Consider the following 25,361-nt stretch of genomic DNA (forward strand, 5'->3'; position numbering starts at 1 on the left):
AAACACTGCAGGGTGATTCCACCCACATGTACAACTCAAAACATTTTGCATCTGACCTTGGACAGCTCCCTGAGATCTGACACCAGCTCCCGGTCTTAGCGACCCCTGATGTATTCCTGAGAGTTCTAGACTAGCATACACACACACACAACACACACACACACACACACACACACGCAGCCACAAAGAACAACTCTCAAGATGGCTATTGGAAGAAGGCCCGCGGAGACCGTCCACTCGTCTGCGGAGTTTCTCCTACCTCAGTGACAGCATCAATGGAGGCCCCCGTCTTCAGCAGCAGCTCCATGACGCGGATATGGTTCTTCTTGCAGGCGATGTGTAAGGGGGTAAAGCCATTCTGCAGCCCCACACAAAGGGAGACAGGCAAGCAGGGGCTCACACTCAAGCCCAAGGAACACCCAGACCACCCTGCTGATGAAAAGGGAGCCCCTGCCCAGCCTAAACGTCAATCACTGTGAATCACGGAAGGGGCGGGTGGCTCTCACCAGGCGAGGTCCTGGGTATGTTGTCTGTAAACCCTTTTTCCAAATTTAGTCTCATTTTTGGACGCACTGAAAGAGCCTGCCGTTTAAAGTTTCCTTAAGGGGAAATTTACAATAAAGAGAACTGCTGTGAAGCCCAGCACGTTCCCTGAAACCGCCGTGCGTTTCTAGTCAAATGGATTTCTGAACCTCAGCCCTGCTCGAACGTGATACGCTAGGATGTAAACTCCACCAGGGCAGGGATTTCTGTTCGCTGGGTTTTGCCCGTCTGCTTGTTTTTTCAGTGCTTTAACCCCTAGGGCAGTTGTTCTCAATGTGAGGGGAGGGGATTTTGTCTCACCACCCAGCCCCCGCCCCCGGGACACTTGGCAATGTCTAGAGACGATTTTGATTGTCACAAGGAGGGGAGGAGTGCTATTAGCGCCTGGTGCGCGGAGGCCAGGGATGCTGCTAAACATCTATTCACGGGTCAGTCTCGCCACAACAAAGAACATGGGGCCCCAAATGTCAGTAGTGCTGAGGTTGAGAAACCCCGACTACCCCAGACAGTGCCCGGCAAGTGGGGACTGCTCGGTGAAAGCTGTCTGAACAAATGAATGAATAAATGAATGAACGAGCCATCCTGGCGGCCTGGAGGCTGTCCGGCCTTCTAAATTCTCCTCCTCTGGGAATGGGCAGAGGGGAGATGGCGGGTGTGGGCAGGCTCCGTGCACCGCTCCGGCCCCGCCAGCAACTTCCCCGGGAGCCCCCGGCCTGGGGCGAGCAAAAGGAACCACAGTCCCAGGAGGGAATTTACTTTAGGCCTGAACTCACCTCTGCTCAAGCACCATGACCACTGTGAGCCCCTCTGCAGAGGAAGGATGCTTAGCTGAGCCCATTTCACTCGCCCCCAAAGCAGGTCAAAAAGCCAGGCAGTCGCTAGAAATCACCAACCCTCAGCTCTGGGCACGGACGGGAGTGACATCCCGCATACCTACCGCACACACTGCTTGTGAGTCAGGTGTCCTGGGCCCAAACCCACCCAGACCTCAGCCTGTTACGGGGGCTCGGTCATTATGTGTGGGATGCGGCAGGGAGTAAGGTCACATCCGCCTGTGCGCTGCCACGCCCCGTGGGTCTCAGCGCCCCACCCCCGACACTGTCCCCGCCCTGAATCTCCAGGGCAGCTCCAGGCACCAGTGGGTACCTCCTGGGGGGCTCAGCCATGCAGCTCTGGCCCTAGCCCCTCTGGCACCTTTTCCGATAGCCTCCTACTCACCAGGGCTCTGGAGTTTGGTTTGGCCCCTTTATCCAAAAGGACCTTGGCCACCCTGTGGTGGCCGCAGTGGGCAGCCACGTGGAGCGGGGTCAGGTGGTCCAGTGTGATGTCGTCTATCTCTGCATTGTATTGCAATAGGAGTCGGACACAGTCAAGGTGGTCTCCCTGAGCCGCCATGTGGATTGGGGACAAGCCATTCTGGTGAAGAGGGAAAACAACCAGTTGCAAAGGAAATGAACATGGAAATTCAAGGCAGGCAATGATTCCAACCTCACTTCCCACCTCCTCCCTACACAGGGCTTCCATGTGGCTCCCGGGTGAGCCTGGTTCATTCCGGCCTCCGCGTTCCTGCTGGTCTCTGATTGCAAACCTCCTTCTTCTCACCCCGCCAAATCCTCCAGGCCCGCTCTAGCCAGGCCCACGTCTTCCACGAGGCCTCCCCTGGCCACCTTTGATTCCTGTGGGCTTTTCTCATCTGTACCCCTCACTCGGACCGTACTTATATACTTGCCGAATTGTTTTCATAATTAACTTTTCAGGTGTATGTATCTTCTCTCCTTCCTTAGAAGCTTCTTAAGATCAGTGACTGTGCCTGGTATCTCTTACACGCCCCACGCATGCATGTAACACACACAGTGGTCCTTAATCAGTGTGGTCTTGAATGAATGAATGATGCTAAAATGGAATTTGGATCTAAAACCCTCCGTTCTTTGTCCTTGACAAGTGCACATCACTTTAAAGAACTGTCAAGGATCCTCACTGTTTCTTAAATAGCAATTTATTTCAAACAATTAAAGACAGAGAAGACTCACTCTCATTCATTCAGACATAAATTCATCAAATAGTAAGTGATTAAAGTGCATCAGGTATGGGATAAGCTCTGGGGAAACAGAACAGACAGAATTCCAGGCCAAGGAAGCTGGCAGACTAGTAGGTTAAAGATGGGAAAAGAGATACATTGTTGCCACTCCGTGTGGTGACATCAGGAAGGCCTGATAAAGCACAGAGGAGCAGGGGAGTGTGGAGTCATGATGGGGTCGGGGGGACATGGGGAGAGAAGTCTTCCCAGGGAGGTGATCCCTGAGCTAGGACCTTGCCAGGAAGACGACACAGGAAGAGCATCCCCGAGAAGGGAATGGCGTGTGCAGTGCCACAGAGGCAGCCGCCCTGGGACCCAGGGAGCTCCATGCAGGTAAACACGCGGGAGACCAAGGGCATAGAGCTGGACTCCAGGGGCAGGCGGGAGCTGCATCATGAAACCCCTGAGCGAGGAAACTGGGACGTTAGGTTTTAGCAAGAGACAACTGAAAGCAGGATTTTCAGCGAGGGAGGAACACAATCAAGCGGCATGACGGCTATTGTTAGTGACTGAATTGAACTGTGTCCCTCAAATTCACATGTTGACGTCCTAAAGCCCAGGACCTCGTGATGTGGCCTCATTTGGAAACAGGATCATTGCAGATGTAGTTAGTTAAGAAGAGGTCACTGGTGTAGACCTTAATCCAATATGACTGCTGTCCTTATAAAAAGGGGAAATGTACACACACACACACACACACACACACACACGACAGCCTGGGCCGTGAACATGACCCAGATTTCAGCGAGCTCCACTGAACACTCACATAACCCTCGGTCAGGGAATAAACTGCTCTGATGGTGTAGGATCTTATGACAGGGAGCTGCGCACAGCAAACCTCGGGAGTGGCCATGGGTGGGTCTGGTTTCTGCCTTGCTCTGCTCTGACCACCTTCTAAATTCACCCCAAGAACGAGGCAGTGGGCCTGGAGGCGGTGCAGGCAACACCAGGTAGTCTGACAGCTTCGGCCCCAGTAAGACTCAAGACCTCATGTTAGAACTGAGGGCTGGGCTTTTGCTCTGGCCCCGAAAGGACCTCGAGAAGAACCATTTTGTTTTCTTTTCAACATCATCCAGTCCGGCCCAGGCCCTGAAGACTCCCCGAGTGCTTAGTTCCTGTCTTTTCTGGAGCCAGGGTAAAAGAGATGAGGCCTGATCTCGAGCTGTACAGACACATGACAGCCCATGGGACAAATCCAGCCTGCTGCCTGTGCTTGGCAAGAAAGTTTTACTAGAACAGGGCTGCTAGTTTGCACGTTATCCACGGCTGCTTCCCCACTACAGTGGTAGATTTGAATTGTTGTGACATTGACCAGGGCCTGCAAAGCCTAAAAATATTTACTCTCTGGCCCTTTAGAGAGAAAGGTGCCAACCTTGATCTAGATAATAATTAGAGCCGAGTGCCTCCTGTGTGACAGACATCAGGGTCAACGTCACACACACTGCTGAGTTAGTAGAATTAGCATCTCTGTTTCTCAGAAATGGGATTCGACCCGGGTCGGCCTGAGCTGGAGCCCCGCCTAAGAGATGCTCCTTGCAGAAAGGAAGCTCGCACCTTGGTTTTGGCTTGGATGGGCGCCCCGTGGTCCAGCAGGATCTCTGAGATTCGCAGGTGCCCATTCCGAGCTGCACAGTGGAGAGGTGTCAATTCATCCTTTAAAAGACAGTCAAAAAGAGAAAGCCCCAGAGGCACCCATCAGAGGTCGCTGGAGAGAAGGCACCTGTGGCATCATTCCAGCCGGAGAGGCACGAGAAGGCTTCCTTAAGGACCAGCCCGATGGAGCAGTCTGGTCTCCAGCTGCCCCTGTGGGCTGTTCTAGAGGCTGGACGCCCTTCCCTAGCTGGTCACGGGGAGCCCACTACCTGGGTGGAGCCCTGGAAGGCAGCACTCGCCCCCCTGGCCTTGCCGGGCAGCTGGCTGGCACCCACCTTGGTCCTTGTTTCTATCTGGGCCCCGCGGTCCAGCAGAAGCCGCACCATGATCACGTTCCCCCTGCGGGAAGCAACGTGCAGCGGCGTGATGCCGTTCTGGAAGGGAGGGAGGGGCTGGTCAGGGCGTGCGTCCTTGTCTGCGAGGCGGCTGCCCTGCGCCCTGCTCCCCTGTGGCCCTGCCCCGGCCCAAGGCAAGCGGCCGTCGGGGCCCACTGTCAGGACTCTTCTCGCCTAAGACAGATTTCAAAGCCTCTAAGGACACGCCAGCCTCTTGGTTCATCACAGCAAGCTGGCTGAGCCCAGGTCCCCCAGAATCAAAAACACAGGCTGCAGTTTCTTAGAAACCCACCCAGGGCTGCTTCACCCGCAGGCACGTCTGCAGTGCACAGGCTGCAATTTCTTAGAAACCCACCCAGGGCTGCTTCACCCGCAGGCACGTCTGCAGTGCGGGGATGTCCTTGGTGCCGCAAGAGGCGGGCACTGGGTTCTAGACGCCCAGTCCCCGCATGCATGGGCGGCCTCACCAAAGGGCCTCACCTGGGGCGTGAAGTTGACACTGGCTCCCCGGTTGAGGAGCAGCTGGGCCACGTTGAGGTTCTCGTAATGAGCTGCAATGTGGAGGGGGGTGAATCCCGTCTGGCACACAACAGAGGGGGACAAGGCGTCACAAGCCACATACTGTCATCTCTACCTCAGAATCAGCCTGGGATTCTGAAAAGCCGGCAGGACCAGAGGACCTCACACAGCAGGCAGATTCAGAAGGAAGGGGTCAAGAGATGTCCCACGGCAATTACATCCAAAAGTGAGGTGCTACCTCTGGGGACACCCAGTCTCCGTGGTTCACATGGACAAACCATGGACCAGGGTCACCTCCCACCCTGCAGGCAGGGCCCGTTCCTCTGAACGGTTACTTCTGAAGAGATTTTAATGAATGAGTGAGAAGTGTTATGGGGTCCACGACCTTAATCCTCGGGACGGTTCCAGCCCCCATAGGGGTGCGGTGGCCCCTGGGTGGCCAGCTGGGTGGCCCTTTGACCCTCGGTGGGTCCCTTGTCATCCTTCTGTTCCTAACCCCCGACCACGCCTAACAATCCAGGCAGCAGCTTTCCTGGCGGAACCCCGTGACCATGGGGCAGGGGCCTGTGTGACTGACTCAGTGCAAGTGCATTCGCAGCGGGAGGGAGACGTTAAGTTTAGACGTTAAGTCTAAACTTACAGGTAGTGAAAACATCAGACAGCGTGTGCAGATGGCGGGCTGTCCAGGCCCCTGGGAGGCCCCTCTCCGGTCCCATCTCCATGTGGGAACCCTTCCCTCCCTCCCTCCAACCGGGGGGAAGCTGGGAAAAGAGCTGGAATAAACTTCTAGAACACCACCTGGGTGGGGGGGATGGACTGCAAAGTCCTCCTCTGGCCAGAGGCCCCTCCTGCCCCGCCTGGACGCTGTTCTGGGTGACTTGGAGCCACAGCGAGCACACGTCCTTCAGCATTGCCCGGGGGTTTAAAGGGGGGCGTCCCCTGTGGCTCTCAGCTGGCTGGTGGAACGGCGGACGCAGCGGGGCGGGTGCTTGGGGTGCACGCTGGAGCTTCTGTGGTCTGGCTGGTTCCAGGTAACTGCCGGAATCGGTGGAGACCCCGAGGGCCCCGGGTCCGGGCCCCGGCATGATCCCGGCCCCGCCAGCCGCCTCACCTTGGAAAGCACGTCGGGGTTGGGGTCGTTCTGCAGCAGCACCGCGGCCGTCCGCGTGTCATCGTTGCGGGCCGCGATGTGCAGGGCCGGCAGGCGCACCTTCCCCTTCGTCCCGTAGTTGATGAGGTGCGCCACCACGTTCTCGTGGCCCTGCTGCAGGGCCACGGCCAGAGGGGTGAAGCCGTCCTGACCAGGGAGGGGGAGAGGAGAGACCGTTGGCTCTGACCGTCCTGACCACTCGGTCCTCAGGGCAGGACACGCGCTTTCAAGCTCAGGGCTCTTGCCCTGTGCCCGAGAAGACCTCCCTCCTCCACAGCCTGCGAGCTCGGCTGAGATGCCACCTCCTCCCTGACGCCGCCCCTGGCCCTGCTTTCGTGCCTTGCCGTCTCACGGCACCTCCAGGAATTTCCCTTTGGTGCGTATTTAACTCTTCCTTAGGACGTGCTCCTAGTCGGAGCGTTGATGAGAGTTTTACTGCCCTGTCTCTTTGCCTCCCTCTCACCCCATCACCCGGTGTCAGGACAGTGCCGTGAACTGATGGCCGACCAACATTCCTTCATTCATCTCACAAGTATTATTGAACGCCTACCAAACGCTGGAAACCACACCAGGCACCGAGGTTTCAGTTGTGAGCTACTGTTATTAATCTCCTCGGTGTGTGCTAGGGGCACAGGGCCCCCTGAACTGGCAAAGTAGATGTCATCTGATGCTAAGAGTGAAGAGAAGCTTTGGTTCCATCTAGTCCGATTTCATCATTTCACCAGTGACAAAACTCAGGGTCGAGTGACTTGTCCAAGAGTGTACGTGGGTTCCCGGCAAGAGCCTTTCTCATTAAGGTCCTAGGCAGACCTGTCACCCACACGTGCGCGCGCATGCACACACACACACACACACACACACACACACACACACACATACACGTGCGCGCACGCCTCCCACCCCAGCCCGGCCTCCAGTGTTTGTCACAGTGGGAATGACAGGCTCACCCCTGCTGTCACTTCTCTGGTACATGTCTGGGCATCCCTCAACGGCCATAACTTTGTCTCTTGCCCCCTTGCAGGGTCCAACAGCACCCAGGACATTGATCATGGCAGAGAATGCAAGCCATGTCCCAGGAACACACTCCCCTGGGACCGTGTCCTCCCCCCAAGAGACATTCAGCCGTGAGGCCGCGTCCCCAAGGTACTTACTTCTGTGGCTACATTCTGATTAGCTCCGTTTTCCAGCAAAAACTTAACCACCTCCAAGTGATTCTCTTGTGCTGCCATGTACAGGGGTGTAAAGCCTTTCTGTAGGCCAAGAGAAAAAGCCATTGGCATTCACCCACGTTAGTGACAGACGCTAAAACCAATGCAGGATCCTCCAGACTCGCAGACAGCTCTCCCTGCAACCTGTTTCCACCCAGCCCTTGTGGCAACATCCCCACCTGCGTCTCCAGCTATAAAAACACACGGACACTCTGCAGTGGCGGAGCGGGGTTACTTCAGAAGGCCACCAGGTGGGGGCGATCCTCTCCAGAAGTCTGCTCCTGCCCCTCCCAGAATGGTCAGCCTCTTCCGCACACCCACCCCCCGCTAATTTCACTCCTTTCCTCATCCCCCCTCACGTCCCCCCATGCACAGATGAGCCACAACTAAATACATCATTCAGCTAAAGGAACAGAGACGGGGTCCACGATGACCCACCCCATCGTGCTTAGAACGTCCACCGTGAAGCAGGAAAAAGCAAGAAGGTGCTTGGGGACATTTGAATACATTTGGACTCCGCCACACAGCGTGTCCACCCGGGTGAAGGGTACGGGCAGCCCCACCGCCCGGGGCCCTGAGCATCACCTGTGACTGGGCGTTGACGTTGGCGCCATAGTTGACGAGCTCCCGCACCACCTGGTCCTGACCCGCCAGGGCGGCGATGTGCAGCGCCGTGTTCCCCTTCTGAAACACGGGGAGGGAAGACAGGAGGTTCCCAGGGGCCCATCACAGGTACAGGGCTGTCACAGGTGTGGGATAAGGGTGTCGTCTGTGGGGAGGCAGTGGGCTTCCTTTATGGCCCCAAGGGGTGGACCCCACACACGTGTGTGCCTGACCCATCAGACATCATGAACAGCCCTGGAAACCCAGGGAGGGAAGTTCTTCCCGTTCTCCTGAAAAAAGAATGCCCCAGAACAAGAACACCAACTTCTCAGCACGGATCTGCTGCTCTTGGGCTCGGCGTCCCAACACCGGCCGATGGGCAGTCAGGATTCCCCGGGACACCTGCGGAAGAGCTGCCAGGCCAGCTGACTCCCTGGATGTCCGGCTCCTCCCGGGCTGTGGCCCTGCAGGACGGGGCGGAGGCCCCGAGCTCCAGGGAAAAGGAGGCCACAGATCCCGCGGGCCCAGCTCCCTCGCGCCATTACAGCAACACGCACCGGCCAAAGGCTGGACCAAAGGGGGCACGGGGTGAGGGGCAGTCAAGCATCAGATAGAAGCGGGAAGGGCAGAAACAGGAAAGGAGTTGGGGGGAGGGTTAGTGAAAGGAACTATATAATGTGCGTAGAAGAAAAGAAAAATATAAAGCCAAGTGCGGAAAGATAGAATAGAACCTGGCAGAGGAAAACACAAGGAAGAAGATGAATAAGTAAAATACAGTGAGTCAGAGTTCACCAAGTCGGAGAGGAGAGGAAGGCCGGAGAGAAGAAACATTAGAAGCAAATGAAATTCACAGCTGTTTTAAGGTAAACTTTTCAGAAGCTGAGAACTGGTAACAGAGACTAAGACACCAGGCAGGCTCTGAAGGTGGTGGTAGTGGGGGGACGTGTGAGGTTTCTTGTTTGGATCCATCCTGGGCATTTAACAGCACTTCCTGGATGGGCGGGCTCAGGTCCGGCAGGTGGCTTCCGTTTCCAGGATGCGCCTCCCTGCCAGGCTCCTTCCTGCCTCCCTCCCAAGTCCCTCTCCCCGACGTGATCCCACGGGCATCCCTGCTCCGGGAGGGGCAGGCGGGGCAGGCCCACCTGACAACGTCCATCAAACAGGGACCACAGCTGGACCCATCTGTCCCTCTGCTACTTAAGGCGCACAGATCTCACACGACCTCACGTGTTCTAGTTCAGACGGCATATAGTTTTTAACTAAACTACATGAACACTTGCCAATCCAACTCAGGAAACCCACCAAACAGGGACTTCAAATCTAGTCTGTGCGCTGGGGCCACCGGCCACTGGGAGCCAAGCGCCTCCCCCAGGGGGTCTGAGCATCACAGGGCCACCCGGTGCCCCAGGGCTCATGTTTCTGTCTCTAAAGCGTGGCCTGTTTCAAGCAGGAGGGTCCTCTCGTTACCTCCCAAATGTGTCTTTCTGATTTCTCCTTAAGTCCCACTTGATAAGCAGAAGGGTTCTTCCTCAAATATCCATCAGAGAATAAGTGTCAGAAATGAGCATAAAGACGCTAAGTAATCTTTTCTCCTTCGAAGTCCGAAGAGCCTCCACTTAGACACCTTGGCACCTGGGTCCAACTCACTCGCTGTACCAAGTGGAGCAGGGCTGCTGGCACCAGAACCTTCTCTAGGAATCAGGACTCAGACCTCCACGCCTCCCCACCTAGAAGGAGGCATGCCGTGTCCATCCATCCACTCACCACACGCTGAGCATGTGTGTGTCAGGCACTGGGCCAGCTCGAGAAGGGAATTTCAAACATTTCCTTCCGTCTGCCCCTTCCTGCCTGAAATCCCACGACGACAGGACTCGCCCCATACAAACCCACGTGGAGGGAAGCTGGCCAGGGAGAGATGTGGAGGCCTGGCCGTGGGACTCAGCCCGTGACGTCTTCAGAACCTGGGCTGAGAGCAGCCCTGGTGAGGAATGTATGCCCCCCTCCACACACACATGCACGCGCCGCAAGGCTCAAGGAGACCCCCAGCCTCAGGTCCGGAGTCACAGGGAGATGGTTTTTTTCTGCTCCTCCCGCAGCATGAAGGAACGTGCCCTCAAAGAAGCAGGAAAAAGTACTTAGCTATATTTGGATCCACAAAGACCCAATTTCTCCATTTCCAGGGAGTCCCAGAGCTCACGGCAGGGAGGGTGGCTGCAGTGGGTGCTGAGTGAGTGCCCGGGCTGGGGAGGGGGGTGCAGGGGGAGGCAAAGAATGCATTTGTTTCACGCTTTTAAATTTTCTAAGCACAGTTTAGGAACCTATATTGGTTTTGGCTTTTTAGTCTTGTCTTTTTTAATCTCGCTCCTGCTTGCGAGACCCGTTACAATTCCCCAATCTGTTGTGGCTCTTGCTTTGCCCACGGTTTCAGCTTCACCCTTTTTTTCCTCCCTCTGTTGGGCCCTCAGAAACCACGTTGGCTTATACAATTTCTATAAATACAGAGACACACCAAGCGTTCGCTTGCAGAATACCGATCCAAGGGGGAAATTCGGAGAGAGTAAACGTGCTGAAGCGTAGTGTTTCTGCAGCTCTTGTGGGGATGCCAGGGGGAGGACAGCCACTCTGGCCACCACAGCCCGTCAGATGGTACCATGCTTGCGGCCAGGCAGCTGACAGCATCGGATGAGAAATAACCACGTCCCTTTCATCCGCAGAAGAAGCCGGGTGGAAACAATTGGTATTTGTCACGGGGTTAGAAAAAAAATGCTCTGTGCACGTTCAGAAAGAGCGAATCAGTCTATTTCATCCGTGAGATCTTTTCACCTTTGGGAAATGACATGAAAATTACAGAATTTTCCCTCGAGAGATGAGTCTACCTTCATAATATTTTGGAAGTTCACTTCATAACCATAAATTATATCTGTTCTCTACCTGTTGTTCTTCTGGTTCTCTGCTCACGAGGTGGTAACTGCGTGGAACTGAAATCGGGGCTGTGCGTGAGACCACGCTGAATAAACAGCAAATGGAAAATAAGAGGCTGCAGGGACCAGCCCAGGAAGAAAACCATGGGATGTAACAAAGGAAAGGGGAGAAGAGGAAACAGTACTTGACACGTTAAACAGAGGTGATTCTTTTGGTTTCATTTTGTTTGTTTTTAAATGCTGGCTGCTTGTTGCTTAGTAAACAAATAAGATGCATAAGAAATGAAACTGATTTTGCAACATGTAGGTGCATCAATTTCATGACTGCAGTTTCTGGACTTAAGTCACTGGTGTTTATAATCTACTGCTTTGGGGAGAACCGTCCTGCTGTGAGAGGTGTGACATCACACAAATGCTTGGAGTAAACAGAACACTGTTCACTGTTCAAGGGACCCAGTAAGGAGAGGAAATGGGTTTGGGGCTGACCAAGGAAGACTCAGGGTTGGAGAAGGATGAATGAGAAGGGTGTGGGCTCTTCCACAGCCCTCATGAACGACATAGTCACCAATATTTATTGATTTCTTCCTATATAGGCATTATATATTCACTACCACATTTGATTTTCATACCAATCCTGCAACTACATATTATAATCTCCATTTTAAAGATGAGTAAACTGAGGCTTCTCACTGGCTGAGTGACTTGCTTCAGGTCACAGAGTATGAAACATCTCAGCGAGGATTTGGACCCAAGGCACCTGCCTGTGGACCTCTTAGCTTGGGAAAGCATGAAGCCATTGGGCAAAGGGTTTTATTTTTAGATTTACAGTCGAGTGATGAGGATAAAGGCCTCCTGAATCCTTGTGGAAATGGGGTCCTGGGTTTTTCAGGTGACTTCAGGGGCTCACAGGGCTAGGAAGTGACTGGAAGGATGAGAGGAGTTCAGAATCAGGCTTGGGTCTCTGTCATGAAGGGCTGGTTTCTGTGTCTTTAGGGTTTGGTACGATATGTGAATTTTGATGGAAACCTCCCGCCCCGCCCCCCACCCCCTGCCACCAAGAGACGTACCTTGGTTGTCGTTTCCAGGATGATCTCTTTGTGCAGAAGTTCGACCACCATCTTCACGTGGCCTTCTTTAGAGGCCAGATGCAAGCCGTTCAGCCCATTCTGTGAAGAGCAGAGAGGCAGGGACGGCGGGGTCAGAGGGTCCGTGCGTCCTGCTGGTCCAGGCGGCTGGACCGAGGTCCCTGACCGCGAGGGGCCGTGCAAAGGGCCCGAAGGGGAGACCCCGAGTGGTGTCGACATAGGCGCAGGGCAGAGCCAGCCTGTGACCAAAGCTTGTCTGACAGTTAAATTTTAGGGGGAAAAAACCAAGCAAACATTTTCCAGGGCCAACCATCAAGTCCACGAAAGCAGAACTCTCACTGGGTAGTTAAAGTTCCAGCCGCCCGGGCTCTAAAGAAAGCGGCCAGCGCAAGCTCACTGGTCCCCTCCTGCTTCAGACCCTTCTGACCCTTGCACTTAGATGTCTTGAAACTTTCTGGCAAAAGCCGCCTTCAAAGAGAGCTACTCAGAACACAAATAACTGACTACACGATGGAACTAGCTTTCAGTTCCAATGGAGAAGTAGATCTCGGCTCCGCACAGAGAATGATTTTCATCAGTCAGTGATCTCCACCCCCCTCCCTCTCCACCAGCAATCTCCCCTCTTCCCATCTCCTCCTTCCTGTCTCCTCTGCTGGTCAACTCTGTTCTCCCACCTCCCCTTTCGGGGGGAGCCCAGGGCCACCGTGGGCTCTGCCTGATAAGAAAGACCCTCATCACCAAGATGGAGGGGTTGGTTCCTGATGGTGTGAATGGAGGGGTCCCTGGCTCACCCAATATCTCTGCATCCCCACCATGGGGTCCTGAAACTCCCGCTCTCCCTTTGTATCAGGGCATCATTTTCAGGAGATTCCAATTAAAACACAAATATTCTGCCTGCGAGTTCTAGTGCATTAACCCATTAACAGATTAGCCCTATTGCTTTGCTAAAACCTGCACCGGAAAGTACTGAGTGATTACTGCTGTAACGCTGTAACCTTTGCAGCTAGTCCCGCTAACCTGACAGCAGTGCCTCATGATGGGAGAATGGAACACGTATAAGACCCTCTTTACGTCAGGGGCCTTGGACGGGGCAAATATAACTGGTGCCTTGGGTGTCAGAGAACAGCCCAGAGTAGGCTTGAAGGGAACTTTACCTACTTCCTATTTAGATCGGACCCGCCCTGCGCCCCAAACCCACAGAGTACAGCTGGCCAAATCTTCGCCCGTCAGCACAGCCAGCCTTGCCAGGGTGGGTGTATGTGGAGGGGATGGGAGAGCCCGCTGCAATATTTCCTCTCGCCAATGCCTGAAAATCTCCATTAGATTTCTTCCTCTTGCAGACTTTGGACACCGTGAAAATGTAGGGTCCAAAGCGGTGTGAGTAATCCACACCCCAGTGTGAATGAGTTTATCAGATAAAGGCGAGGTCAGAGCCCGTTCTGATAACAGAAAGGGAGAAAGTGGTTGAAGGCAAGACAGCAGGTCTGTGACTGCAGGAATCTGAGGGAGGGGAGGAGCTCGGGGCTGAAGCCAGTTCCCCTCAAATCATTCTGCAAAATACAAACTTGCAGAAAAGCCTTTGTCAGGCGACCCGCTCGGGGGGCCTGGAGCCACTCTCTCCAGCTTTGCGTCCTGACTGTACCCCGGGGAAGGGTCTGCACCGGAGGGAGCCCCTCCTTCCCCAGCGCTGCCATCTGCAATCCCCTCTTCACACTCAGCAGCGCCTTGTCTGGAAGGTTCTGGGTGCTGAGCGCAGGCACCCTGTGGTCATGTGGGAATCCGGGGTGGGCATACCACTGTGGGCGTCACAGTCTGCTCACTGCAGGGGACTCGGCTGGGGCTTCGAGCGTGCGTGTGCTGACCGCGGGGCTTTCAGCGCTCCCAGGGGGGTGCAGTCACTTTCCAGGAGCAGTCGTTGGTCCTGAATGCCTCAAAGCTGGGGAAGTGGCCAGTCTACAAGGAAAACACTAATGTTTGCTGCTAACACCCCAGGGGTGGCTGTCCCTGCTCTTTGGAGCCAGAGTCAGGATCTCAATCCACAGGGATTCTAGACACACAGTCTGCCCAGAGGATGCTGGCGTCCAAAGGGTTATTGGAGATCCCTGAATGCTGAGGAAACCAAGGCCCAGAGAAGTCAAATGATTGGTTCAGGTCACACAGCCTTTCTAGGTCACAGTCACATATAGAACCAACCTGGATGCCCCAGGAAGAAAGAGTTTGGGGCTTTTTTTAACCCGAGGAAATGGTATGTTTCTTTTCATCAGCTGATGAAAGCACAGGTTCCCTTTGTGATTACCAGGCAGCTTAGAGGGACTGCTCCGTCACCATAACCATCCGTGTGGGACTGGTCACGACCGCTGTAGGTGGTCCCCAGGATTTTACTCGCTGCCCTGGTCCCTAGGAAGCCCCTCTGCTTCCCTCCCTGGGTCACATACCCCCTCCCAAAGCTGAACTCTGGCAGAAGGCAAGGGACCGTCTAAATATCCATAGATCTGTGTCTCTAATAGTTTTACTCAGCCTCCACCTCGGATCCTGGTTCAAAGATCTCTTTCTTCTTTATGACTTTATTTTTCTTACTTTATCTTTGATTTGTGTCCAACATAGTCACACTAAGTTACTTCCAAGTCCATTACTGTGATGATCTGAATCCAACTCCCTCACCAGGGCCACAGAAGAAGCCCATGTGGCGCAGCTATGACGGGTGGGCAAGAAGACCCAGGAATCTAGTGCAGAACAAAATCACACAGGGGCACGGCTATGACAAACTCTTGTCCCAACTACGGTTACCTCACGCCGAGCAGGCACTAAATCCGCTTCAGCAAACGTTTACTGAGAAGCTGTTCTGTGCCTGGCACTACGCTAGGGATGCCTGAAGCACAAACCCTGACCCTCAAAGAACTCAGTTTAAGACAGAAAGGAGATGCATATAATAAATGCAAAATCACGTGCAAAACGCCCAAAATGCAGGTAGAAGACTGATAGTAGCACAGAGGAGAAAGGAGCTGCTTGCTTAAGGGGTCAGGAAAGCTTCGCAGAGGGCTTTTCGGGGCAGTCTGCACACAGCCAGGGGTGCAAGTCCGTGAACAATGGCAACGTGAGTTTAAACATGTCTGAGTTTAAATTCGAAACCCATGAGCTCAGGTTTTAGAAACTATGCTCCCGGCCCTTCTCATCAAGGGCCCTCCTCTTTCTTCCATGAAGCATCTGGATTCCAGGACCGTACAAACATCCAGAACCACTGCAGCGAGTTTTCTCCAGCAACTGGCCTCAGCAGATGGATGGATGGCCACATCCAGCAGCTGAAGTCGCTGAAAGCCTGAAAGCAAGTTTAGGGCATATGTACCCAAAGGAGCTTGTACAACTGTCTTATTAGAGGCATAACTAGTCTAGGCAGGAGACCACTTCCAGTATTTCAAAAGAGCGTTTCATGGATAAATACTACATTTCATACTTTCTTTTTCTTTAAGCAGACTTGTTATTGCTCAGATCTGAAGGGGGGAGGGGTGCAAATTCTGGGAGCTACTCGTTCTCAACTAAAACTGTGGACAGAGACGAACTGCAATCTACCACCTCTTTAAAATCAGGATCCGTGTGGTGTGCTTGAGTCAAATCAAGTTTAAGTTATGGCTAAGAGTAAAAGGCAGGCCGCTGAATCTTCCTGGCACCTTTGCAGCTAGTCCTGCTAACCTGACAGCCACTCCACTCCACGCTGAAGGGCAGACAGAATACTGAGGGGGATTATGGGAGAGATCACATACTTCCTCCCCCAAGTAACTGGGTGTAGAAGATAAACAAGAAGGAGGTGGAGGGATATTAGAGGAACTTCTTCAGCTAAATTAGCAGCTAGGGAGCAAAGCAGTAGCTACTTGTGGGCATTTTTTTTTAACCACAGGCTTTTCTCAGGAAAATGCCAGCTTCCCAAATTCTTCTTCCCGAAGACACCTGCTTCTGCGTCTCCAGTTACGCGCATGGTAGACTAACTGATTTTGTTCCACAGCCCTTGACTGCTCTTTTCTGTTTTTCTTTCATCACTCTTTTTCTATTTTTTGTTTCAATTTTGATCATTTCTACCGACATGTCTTCAAGTTCTTTGATTCTTTCCTCAGCTGTGTCCAGTCTACTCTGGAGCCTGTTGAAGAAATTCCTCATTGCCATGAAAGTTTTTAAAAATTTCTAGCATTTCATTGGGCTCTTTCTTACAGTTGCCATCTCTCTGCTGAAATCCCCTATCTGTCCATGAACAGTGTCCACTTTTCCTACTAGATCCTTTAACATATTAAGCATAGTTATTTCAAAGTCCATCTGATAGTTCCAAAATCCAGGTCATCTCTACGTCTGGTTCTGTTGATTGCTTTGTCTATTGACAATTCTTTGTTGTTGTTTTTTTCTTACTGTGTGTATTGTAATTTTTAATTGAATGCCAGACACTATATATAGAAGAGCAGTAGAGGCTGAAATAATTTGTGCCTGGAAATGGACATGCCTCTGCTTCTGTGAAGCTGTTAGCACAGGGCTGGGGATGGGGGCTGAGTCAATCTAGTCAGGAGCTGACCTGCGCCTGGGTTTTGCTGTTACCACGGGTGCACACAGCCTTCAGATTATTCCAGAGGTAGGCTGCTGTCACCCGGAGCTCAGAGTAGGAGCTAAGGTGCCAGAGGGTTGTTCTGTGATCCTGATTGCCGCTCAGCTTCCAGCCATCCTTATGTTGCCTGTGCCTCAGCTGGGGTCTTTCTCCACGCTCTTGCCCCCTGCCAGCAGTCCTGTGCTCTTCCTTGTTTCAAGGTAGGAGCAGAGCTTCTCTTTTGTCCTGCTCCAGCTTCAGTCCTAGGCAGGCTTTGCTCCTGGGCCTCAAAGGTGGGATTTTTTTCTTCATCATTTTCCCCTCTTCTCTGCAGCAGCAAAACCTGCCTTGTCTGTATACTTGGTGCTGAGTGAGATTCCCTTGCTCCTCCCCCAGTGGCAGCAGACCTCTGCTTTTTATTGGTATAAGGCAGTTAGTTATTTGTCCCAAATGGCTTCCTGCCCTCCCTGGGAGTACAGGGGGTGTGCCTCTCCCTTTCCTGAAGCAGCACTGTGTCTCTGCCTGTCCTGGGGCTGGAAGGTTTCCTACCCTCCGCAGGGGCAGAGGGAGTTTGCCACTACTCCCCCTCTGGAGAAGGGATTTTGCCTGAGGTCTGAAGGGGAGAGGGTCTGTTTTGGCCTCACACAAGGGAAGAGTCTGGGGCCACGCCCCAACCCCACAGCCACAGGCACCACCTGCTCTCCTGTGCTGCCCATGGGTGTCCTCTGGCCTCCTGATTTACCCCACTATTTCTCAGGAGCACCTGGTGGAGGCCTGGGGCTCCAGACACACTCAAGCCACACCGGCCTGCGGGAGTCTGTGACGACCTCACTTGCATGGTAACTGCTTTTCTCTCCTGCTTCTGCCAAAGCTGAAATGGTGGCCCTCTCCCCGGAGGGCTCAGCGCTTTCTGGAATTCAGCTAAACGTCCATTGCCTTGTGGCCTCAGCCCTCTGATGGGCTCAGGGAAAACTGTCATTCTGTAGATTATCCAAGCTTTTCTCTCTCTGTTAGGGTGGGAGCAATGCTCTTCGAAGCTTTTTACATCCTAGAAACTCCCTATCCTGAGCCCCTGAGGCCACCTGGTCCCATATGATCTCGTCCCACGTGGTCTTAACACGGCAGACAACCATTTTAGGATCTTTTGGGCAAAAATGTTCATGCCAAACATGCACACCTGGCGTTTCTTCTGCCTTTGCTCTGTTTTTTTCAGGTAAAATGTCAGTCTAGAGGATCCTTCTGAGGAGCAATCTGTCTGATGGGAGGGGAGGAGAGCTCAGCCAGGCCGTGTTTCTTTTAACATTTTTAAGAAGAAGAAGAAGAAAACTAAAGTCTCATTCAGCCTGAATGATTTAATTTGGAGTATTTTCTTGTACCAACTGTGAGAAATTCCACTGGTAAAATAGACAATTCCAGACATTTGTTCTCAGTAAATGATCCCTCTGTTTCACGTCTCCGATTGCCCCAATTACACTAATTGATTTCTCAATGCACAAATCCAGTAGACGTGTCACAGGAGATTAAACTCTCATCCTGTCCAGAGCAGAGGACGATTTCAAACCGAGAGGCCTTGGTGTCCGGAGATCCTCTGCCTCTTTGAAAACTCCAAGAACACCTCCGAGGCTGCTGCTGGCGTTCTCGTGTGGACACGCCCCGTTCCACTCCTTTTCTCACACCCGGTGATTTCACGCACACACACACAGGTGGCCCTGGAGCAGCCTCAGGCTGTGTCCGGAGGACCCTCCTGCCCACCTGCCCCTGCCACCCCACAGCCCCTGAACCTCATGATTCCAGCCCCTACACCCTTTCTTTGAGCTAAGCAGTGTGTGCTCCTGTAGCAGCTGGGAAGCATGGCCTTTTTATTCATAAGCACCTACTACCCTGTTATTGGCTCCGCTTAGCAGATTAATTGGCTGCCCTATTATCAGAGGCTATGGAGCCTTGGGCAGGGGAGGCTTCGATGGGGAAGGAAAGGAGTGGAGTCCTGGAAGAATAAGCCAGAGCAGCAGCGGCAGAGAAGGCCAAGAAGCTGAGGGCCCTAGAGGGGAACAAGACGCAGTGGGGGAGGAGTTTCTAGGTAACTTGCCTTCAGGCCACACCCACTTTACCCAGGCAGTCAGCCAGGAGTGAAGGTCTCGCCCATAAAGGACAAGGCTGTATACACAGAGGATCACGCACCTAGTTCTTATATTTTATACGCTACTTTCCCACCCAGTCCGGATCCTCTAGTAGCTTGTTATATCTGTCCAGGGAAGATGAGTATTATACTCTACGTTACAGAAGCTTAATTCCCCGAGTAACAACCCGCCTGTACATTCGTGACCTCTAGCTTTGCTCTATTATTGGTTCCTATCTGTGGGGCACGATCACTGACATTACATATTTCCAGGTCTGCAGCCCTGAAACAGAGTAGGAAATAAAAATCTAAACAGGGCTATGGAGAGAGAAAAGGACTGAAATGGTTGCCATCCCGACTCCAAATCCTGAAATTGATGAGAAAGAGAGAAAGAGGGAGGGAAGAAGGAAAGGCAGAGACCATGGAAACCAAAGACAGAGGGAAAGACGAGCAACAAAGGTGACGGGAAAGGAAAGACGGAGCGACTGTCACTCTGGGCTCAACGACATGAGGGCATGAATGAAGCTGCTGGCAAAGAAACTGCTACAACAATATAAATCTTGGGTCCTCTCCTCAAATTGCCTGCATTAAATTTTCAGCCCAAACAGAAATGAAATCAAAAGGGAACAGGGGTTTTCCCATCTTCCCTTCTCTTCTTGTTCCCGTCCCTCACCTCCCAGCTGGAAGATGCTGGCATCTGAGGAAGCAGGACAGTGAACTGGAGGGGTGCCCTGCAGAGGCATCTGAGAGGGAGGGGAGGGCCGCTCTGGAGTGCTTGGGAGGTTGGCACATCGAGTGAATAAACAAACATGTTAAGGATGATGCGAATCCGTGGAAGTCAGATTTCTCACTGTCTGAAGGGATTTAAAACCTGGAAAGAGGAAAGGCTGGGAAGAACCCTGAGGTCTTGGACCAGGATTACAAGTACTGGCTTGATCCCATGGGTTTTTAAAAATACACATACACAGATAGATGTAGAAATAGGTACAGATGTGTGTACACACATGACTAGCAGTAGCAGTGGGCACACCGAGTGATCAGGTTTTGGTGTCTACGTACCAGCCTCCACTGAAAGGAAACAGGGGGCCTTGGAAAAGTGGCTGATCCAGGGCTGGGGCAGGGCAAGTACAAAATGCCACTGGGATAACTTATGCCAGAAAGTAAGGAAATCAAGAATGATGCAAACACGTCACACCACACAGAAGCCCGCTTATTGAAAGGGCTCCCAGTGGCCTGGTTTAGATCTGAACATCAAAATAAGGCATGAGAGTATCAGATTACAATGCATCAAATAAAACAGGAACCCATGAGTCTGAAGAGACTCATTATAAGTAAATAATGAATAAAAAACAAATCAATGAGGGAGAAGGGAAAGCTTGTCCTTCAGTGGAATGCCAGCTAATAAACGTAGAAGAAATGATGGAGATGGAGAATCACTCCTTGGAAACACCATAGTGGTAGTGATGCAGGCAGAGGTCATCCGTGTATGTGCCAGGAATGGTGGCTGGGAGTTTGATGAGGGACAGGATATTGGCATTATATTGGAATATTCCTCCCCAAGAAAATACTGATCAACTACAGAGGGAAAAATGGATGATTTCACAGTAGAAAAACTTGGCAGACACCAACTTCAGCAGGTGATCAAGGCTAACATCCTTGGAGTGGAAAGGGAGCATGATTTCTATGGGATCCTGCTAGGAATGCCCTGCCTCTGCCTGGTCACCAGGAAACGTCAGCAGACGCAGCTCAGGTGCAAACTACAGAACGGAAGACGGTCAAAAAGAGTAGAAACAGGCCAAGGCTGAGGAAGCATTCCAGGTGGAAGGAGGCCGATAAGACATGACAAGTGATCCCAGAGGGGCTTCTTGGAGAGACTCTGTGTCCTGACTACTGGGTGGTACGCACCGGCTGTTTAGGGGTGATGGGGAACTCCATCATCTGTAGTACATATTACAGATCAATAGAGAGGAAAGGTCGCAGAGAATCTGGGTGAGGGAGATGTGGGGATTCTTTGTACAGTTCTTGCAAATTTTCTATAGGTTTGAAATGTTACAATTTTAAAAAAGAAAGTGGGGGGTAGGAAGGAGCCGAGTGGGAGGGGTAGAAGAGGTTGTCAGAGAAGCGGACGCAGAGCTCTGCGTTACTCTGGGCTCTGGCTCTGGTGGGAGAGGATGGGCAGCCCGTTGCGGTTCCCGCGCGTGTAAGGATCAAAGCCAGAGTGAGAGGCTGAGCATGCACATCCCTCCTATTTTACAGGCCCCGCGAGGGGCGACCTTTACCGGAGTTGAGAAGCCCGTTCTAGGCTGGAAACCCCGGAGAGCAGCCGAAGCCCCACATGGGAACCAGCGGACAGGAGGGCAGGGCAGGGCCCCCACACACCTCACCGCAGCCTCCTTCTGACCCGGCTATCACGTGGCTCCCTGGAGACCGCTTGGTGGGAAAGGTCTGCTAAAAATATATGACCCTGGGTCTAACACATCGGAAGCCAGAAAGAGCTGAAGCGATTGCTGTCACCCTGGCGGGAAATCAGCCCTCGTCTCCTTTGCCATCCTGTCTCCGGTCCAGGGCCGGGGAAGGTAGAAGCAGCTCAGAAACGGAGAGGAAGGCGTACAGTCAGAGGGGAAGGCACAGGACCAGCTCTGCACGTGCCCCTGCTCTGCCCTATTACAATCGAAGTTTACCTCCTTACCCAGGCAGCGCTTATGATTTAGAGGTTACTGGATATTCACAAGGAGAAAAACACTTGAGTGCTTTCATTATCTTAAGAAAAAAAGAAAAGAAAGAAAAAGCCAGAAATCCACACCTCTTTGGGAGCTTCGGGAGGAGATGCCTCGACCCGGTCCCCTTCCCTCTCCTCTCCATACACACCTGGGCAGCTTCCTTGTACTCAGCAGCTCAGCGGCCGCAGGGGCTGGAGGTCCTTGGGGACACAGAGGAAAGTGTGAGCTCAGGTTAATGAGACAACGGGACTAACGGGACTCTAAAATTCAGCTCAGCAGCTAAGAATATCTCCTGTGGACTAGAAAGAGAACCCACGTCCGAGATCTCAGCATTCCTTTAACAGGATAAAAAGAACCAGCTCTTCAGAAGCAGGGCAGTGGGGTTTACAGGCAAGAACGTCGGACACGGGACGAGGGCCTCTAAACTGTCCTCCTGATGTCTAGACATGTCACTTCACCTGCCAGGCCTCAGCCTGTGAATCTTCAAAATGACAGGCCTGCTTCTCTTAATTCCATAATTCCAGAATCGTGTACGCACTCTCAGAAGACAACTAAAATAGGGGAGGGTGGGACGAATTGGGAGATGAGGTTTGACATAAATACACTACCATATGTAAAACAGATAGCTAGTCGGAACCTGCTATATAGCACAGGGAGCTCAGCTCGGTGCTCTGTGGTGACCTAGATGGGTGGGATGGGGGATGGGAGAGAGGTCCAAGAGGGAGGGGATATAGGTATACATATAGCTGAGTCGCTTCACTGTACAGCAGAAACTAACAACATTGTAAAGCAATTTTACTGCAATAAAAAAAAAACATATGTGTTTTTGCACATAGAGATGCAGAAACACATACGACAAGACTCCTGCCAAACTGTTCACAGTAATTTGGGGGGGTTGGGAGCAGAAGGGGAGACTAACAGAAGACTGACTTTCTGTATTTCTGTAAAGTGTGAGTTTTTCAACAACTACCCTGCATTCGTTTTGCTGTTAAATGAAAAATCTCAAAACACACTCAGGGACATGGTTGTCACAAATGACAAAAACGGGCCTGGCACACACCGTGTGTTCCCTAAGAGTTGACGGAACTGAATTCACACACATGCAACCTGACACACACACAGAGCTATCTTTCTTCTTAATCTCTCGAGACTAAGAATGCCACATCTAGTCTTCACGTTGTAAATTCACAGCAATCAAACCATAAAGTGGACTTTGGAGGGTGTGCTTTCCTTGTAATATGTTCCAGATCCTTCCTGACGATGCTATCACCCTTTCTAGTCCCTCGGATCCCAGCGATGTCCCCGTTGTTGCTACAAGTGGACATTTTTATACACCTGAAGCAGTCAGTTAACTCTCTCTTCACCAAGAGGGAAGGGAAATGAAAACAAAACCAGTCAGCCTGTCCGCGGGGTTCGGTGCACAGAGGCCAGGCTAGGGGTTGGGAGGCCCCGGCTCCAGCTCAGGAAGACTCTTTGCCTCTTCACCGACCTCACTTATCAAGCACCTGCTCTATCCACTCCACAGGGGTGATGTGAGCCTTCAAAGCGGCCATGCCTGGAAGGGCTTGGGAAAGCAGAGACACCAGAGAACTGAAATCTGTGATTCTTAAAACACCATGGGTCACTCTGATTCATGTCAGGCAATCAACTTCCTTTCCAACTATAAATTAGCCACTGTAACTAGCAAGAGGAACACCAAGTAGCTCATTTCTGCCACGATGCAGAAGTCATTTACCTATTTAAAATAATTCAGGGGAAGGAGGTTTTCAGGTTCTGTCTTTTTCACTAGTACCTTTTCTAGCAGGAACCGGAGCTCCAGAAGAGTCCCTGGAACCAGGCTCTGGGGCGTCTAGTGTTCCCCTTGTACACCTGCACACCCCAGACCACCACTCTCCCACATGGGGGAGCTGCAATCACACACCCTTCCCCTTGCTTCTTCACTATTCCAGAGCTGCGACAAACAGCACATTTCCAGAAGCCTTAACGTTACCATGTGATCGTATGGTATACCACGTATCGAGAGGCTTTCTGTGTGAGTTGGGGGGTGCAGGTAGAATTAGGGAACAGTGTAGTTGAACATGATCTCTACACCTGTCAGCAGTTCCTAAGCAAAAGATGATGCCAGAGGGGACTTCCCTGGTGGTCCAGTGGTTAAGACTCCACACTTCCACTGCAGGGGGGCCTGGGTTCGATCCCTGGTCGGGGAACGAAGATCCCGCGTGCTGAGCAGTGCGGCCGAAAAAAAAAAAAAAAAGATGATGCCAGAGAAGACTAACAGCCTCCATACTGGCCCTGATCCAGATGCACCCTCCTTAGCCTGGTCACCCCATCCTCCCCTCTTACATTTCATGTACCCCAAGCTCACCAACATCCCCACTGCCTGTGCCCTTGGCCACCCCTGCCTCTGCACAGTCTGCTCCTTCCCGCTGCAGTTCCCCGTTCCCAATTTCCCTGGCAAACTCCCGCTCTTCCTTCCAGGGCTTTCTCTGACTCACCGCAGCCACCACCCCCAGACTAGAAGTGATAGCGGAGCACTCACTGTGAGTGGCTCGCACGTGGCTTAGTAGAGCAGCTCAAGAAATGTGTTGAGTGATGAATAAGTGAATGAGGACAGCCTCATTCTGGATGGCGCTGGATCTGTAACCCTCTGTTTACAAGCTGGACTTCTTCACTGGCCTCCAAGTTCTTTGAGAGCAGGGCATGGTTGAATTTAGTGTTTCCCAAGGTCCTGGGGGTGTTCTAAGTGCTCAATACATGTTTATAGAACTATGGTATAGAGAACGGGTAAGCAACAAGGTCCTGCTGTGTAGCACAGGGAACTCTATTCAATATCCTGTGATGAACCAGAATGGAAACGAATCTGAAAAAGAATATATATATGTGTATAACTGAGTCACTTGGCTGGACGGCAGAAATTAACAGAACATTGTAAACCAACTCTACTTCAAGAAAATAAAATGCATTTTGAAAAAGGAAAAAAATGAATTAAAAGAAAAATGTAAACATACATGTTTGTTGAGTACCTGAACGAGCAGAGAAACTTCAGGGGGTCTTTGCCAGCCCATCTCTCCAAATCCAAAGTTATAAAGCTCAGAAGATATTCAGAAGTAACCTCTAGACCTCAGCTCTCTGAGCTATAAAGTGACACAGAGTTGAATGCCAAGATCTCCTCTAAGTTCTAAGACTATAATTTGGAAAGGTAGCAATTATCACAAATCCTGATCAAAAGACTTGGCATTTGGCTGCTGTAGAAGAGATTATTCTGTAGCTCTTGTTCAGGTGCACCATTTATTTGAAATGCTGAAAACCCTTCACCTTCAAGATAAACAAGTACCCAGCAATGCTGGGTGCATGTGGAAGGCACATGTGGAAATTTAGGGAACATCAATGGAACTAGCATGGTTTCACATGCTCTCGTGGGCTGTGTCGGAAATTGTTTACGTTTTTGTGATTGCTCAGATGGTCGAGCTTCTGGATACGGCAGCGAACACTGCCACGTATTTGATGAGTGTGGCTGGTGCCAGAAGCACCATCACGCAGGAGAGTCATTATCCTAAGAGGGACTATTTCACGCTGCTCTTAGAAGTGGCACTGCTTACGACGACGTGGATGGACCTAGAGATTCTCATACTAAGTGAAGTAAGCCAGACAGAGAAAGACAAATACCATATGATATCACTTATATGTGGAATCTAAAAAAAAAAAAAGATACAAATGAACTCACTTACAAAATAGAAATAGGCTCACAGATATAGAAGACAAACTTATGGTTACCAAAGCAGAAGGGAGGGAGGGATAAATTAGGAGTTTGGGATTAAAATATACACACTACTGTATACAAAAGAGCTAACCACCAAGGACCTACTGTAT

The 25,361-nt window shown here is 51.9% G+C and overlaps 1 protein-coding gene across 8 annotated transcripts in view; it reads right to left on the reverse strand.

Moving 5' to 3' along the window:
- ANK1 (ankyrin 1) overlaps positions 1-25,361 on the reverse strand; it is a 211,294-nt gene that overhangs the window by 58,272 nt on the left and 127,661 nt on the right. For 6 of the 8 annotated variants that reach the window (XM_060291464.1, XM_060291463.1, XM_060291465.1 and 3 more), the window contains exons 3-11: positions 12,077-12,175; positions 8,071-8,169; positions 7,429-7,527; positions 6,239-6,424; positions 5,089-5,187; positions 4,549-4,647; positions 4,175-4,273; positions 1,762-1,959; positions 260-358 (exon numbers count right to left, since the gene is read on the reverse strand). In XM_060291464.1, coding sequence (XP_060147447.1) covers positions 260-358; positions 1,762-1,959; positions 4,175-4,273; positions 4,549-4,647; positions 5,089-5,187; positions 6,239-6,424; positions 7,429-7,527; positions 8,071-8,169; positions 12,077-12,175 — 1,077 coding nt within the window. Of the gene's footprint in view, positions 1-259; positions 359-1,761; positions 1,960-4,174; positions 4,274-4,548; positions 4,648-5,088; positions 5,188-6,238; positions 6,425-7,428; positions 7,528-8,070; positions 8,170-12,076; positions 12,176-13,888; positions 14,019-25,361 lie in introns of those variants that run through there. The other 2 variants (XM_060291462.2, XM_060291461.1) reach the window with 2 other exon arrangements.

This window comes from Globicephala melas, chromosome 21 (genome assembly GCF_963455315.2).
Source record: "Globicephala melas chromosome 21, mGloMel1.2, whole genome shotgun sequence".
Lineage (NCBI taxonomy): Eukaryota > Metazoa > Chordata > Mammalia > Artiodactyla > Delphinidae > Globicephala > Globicephala melas.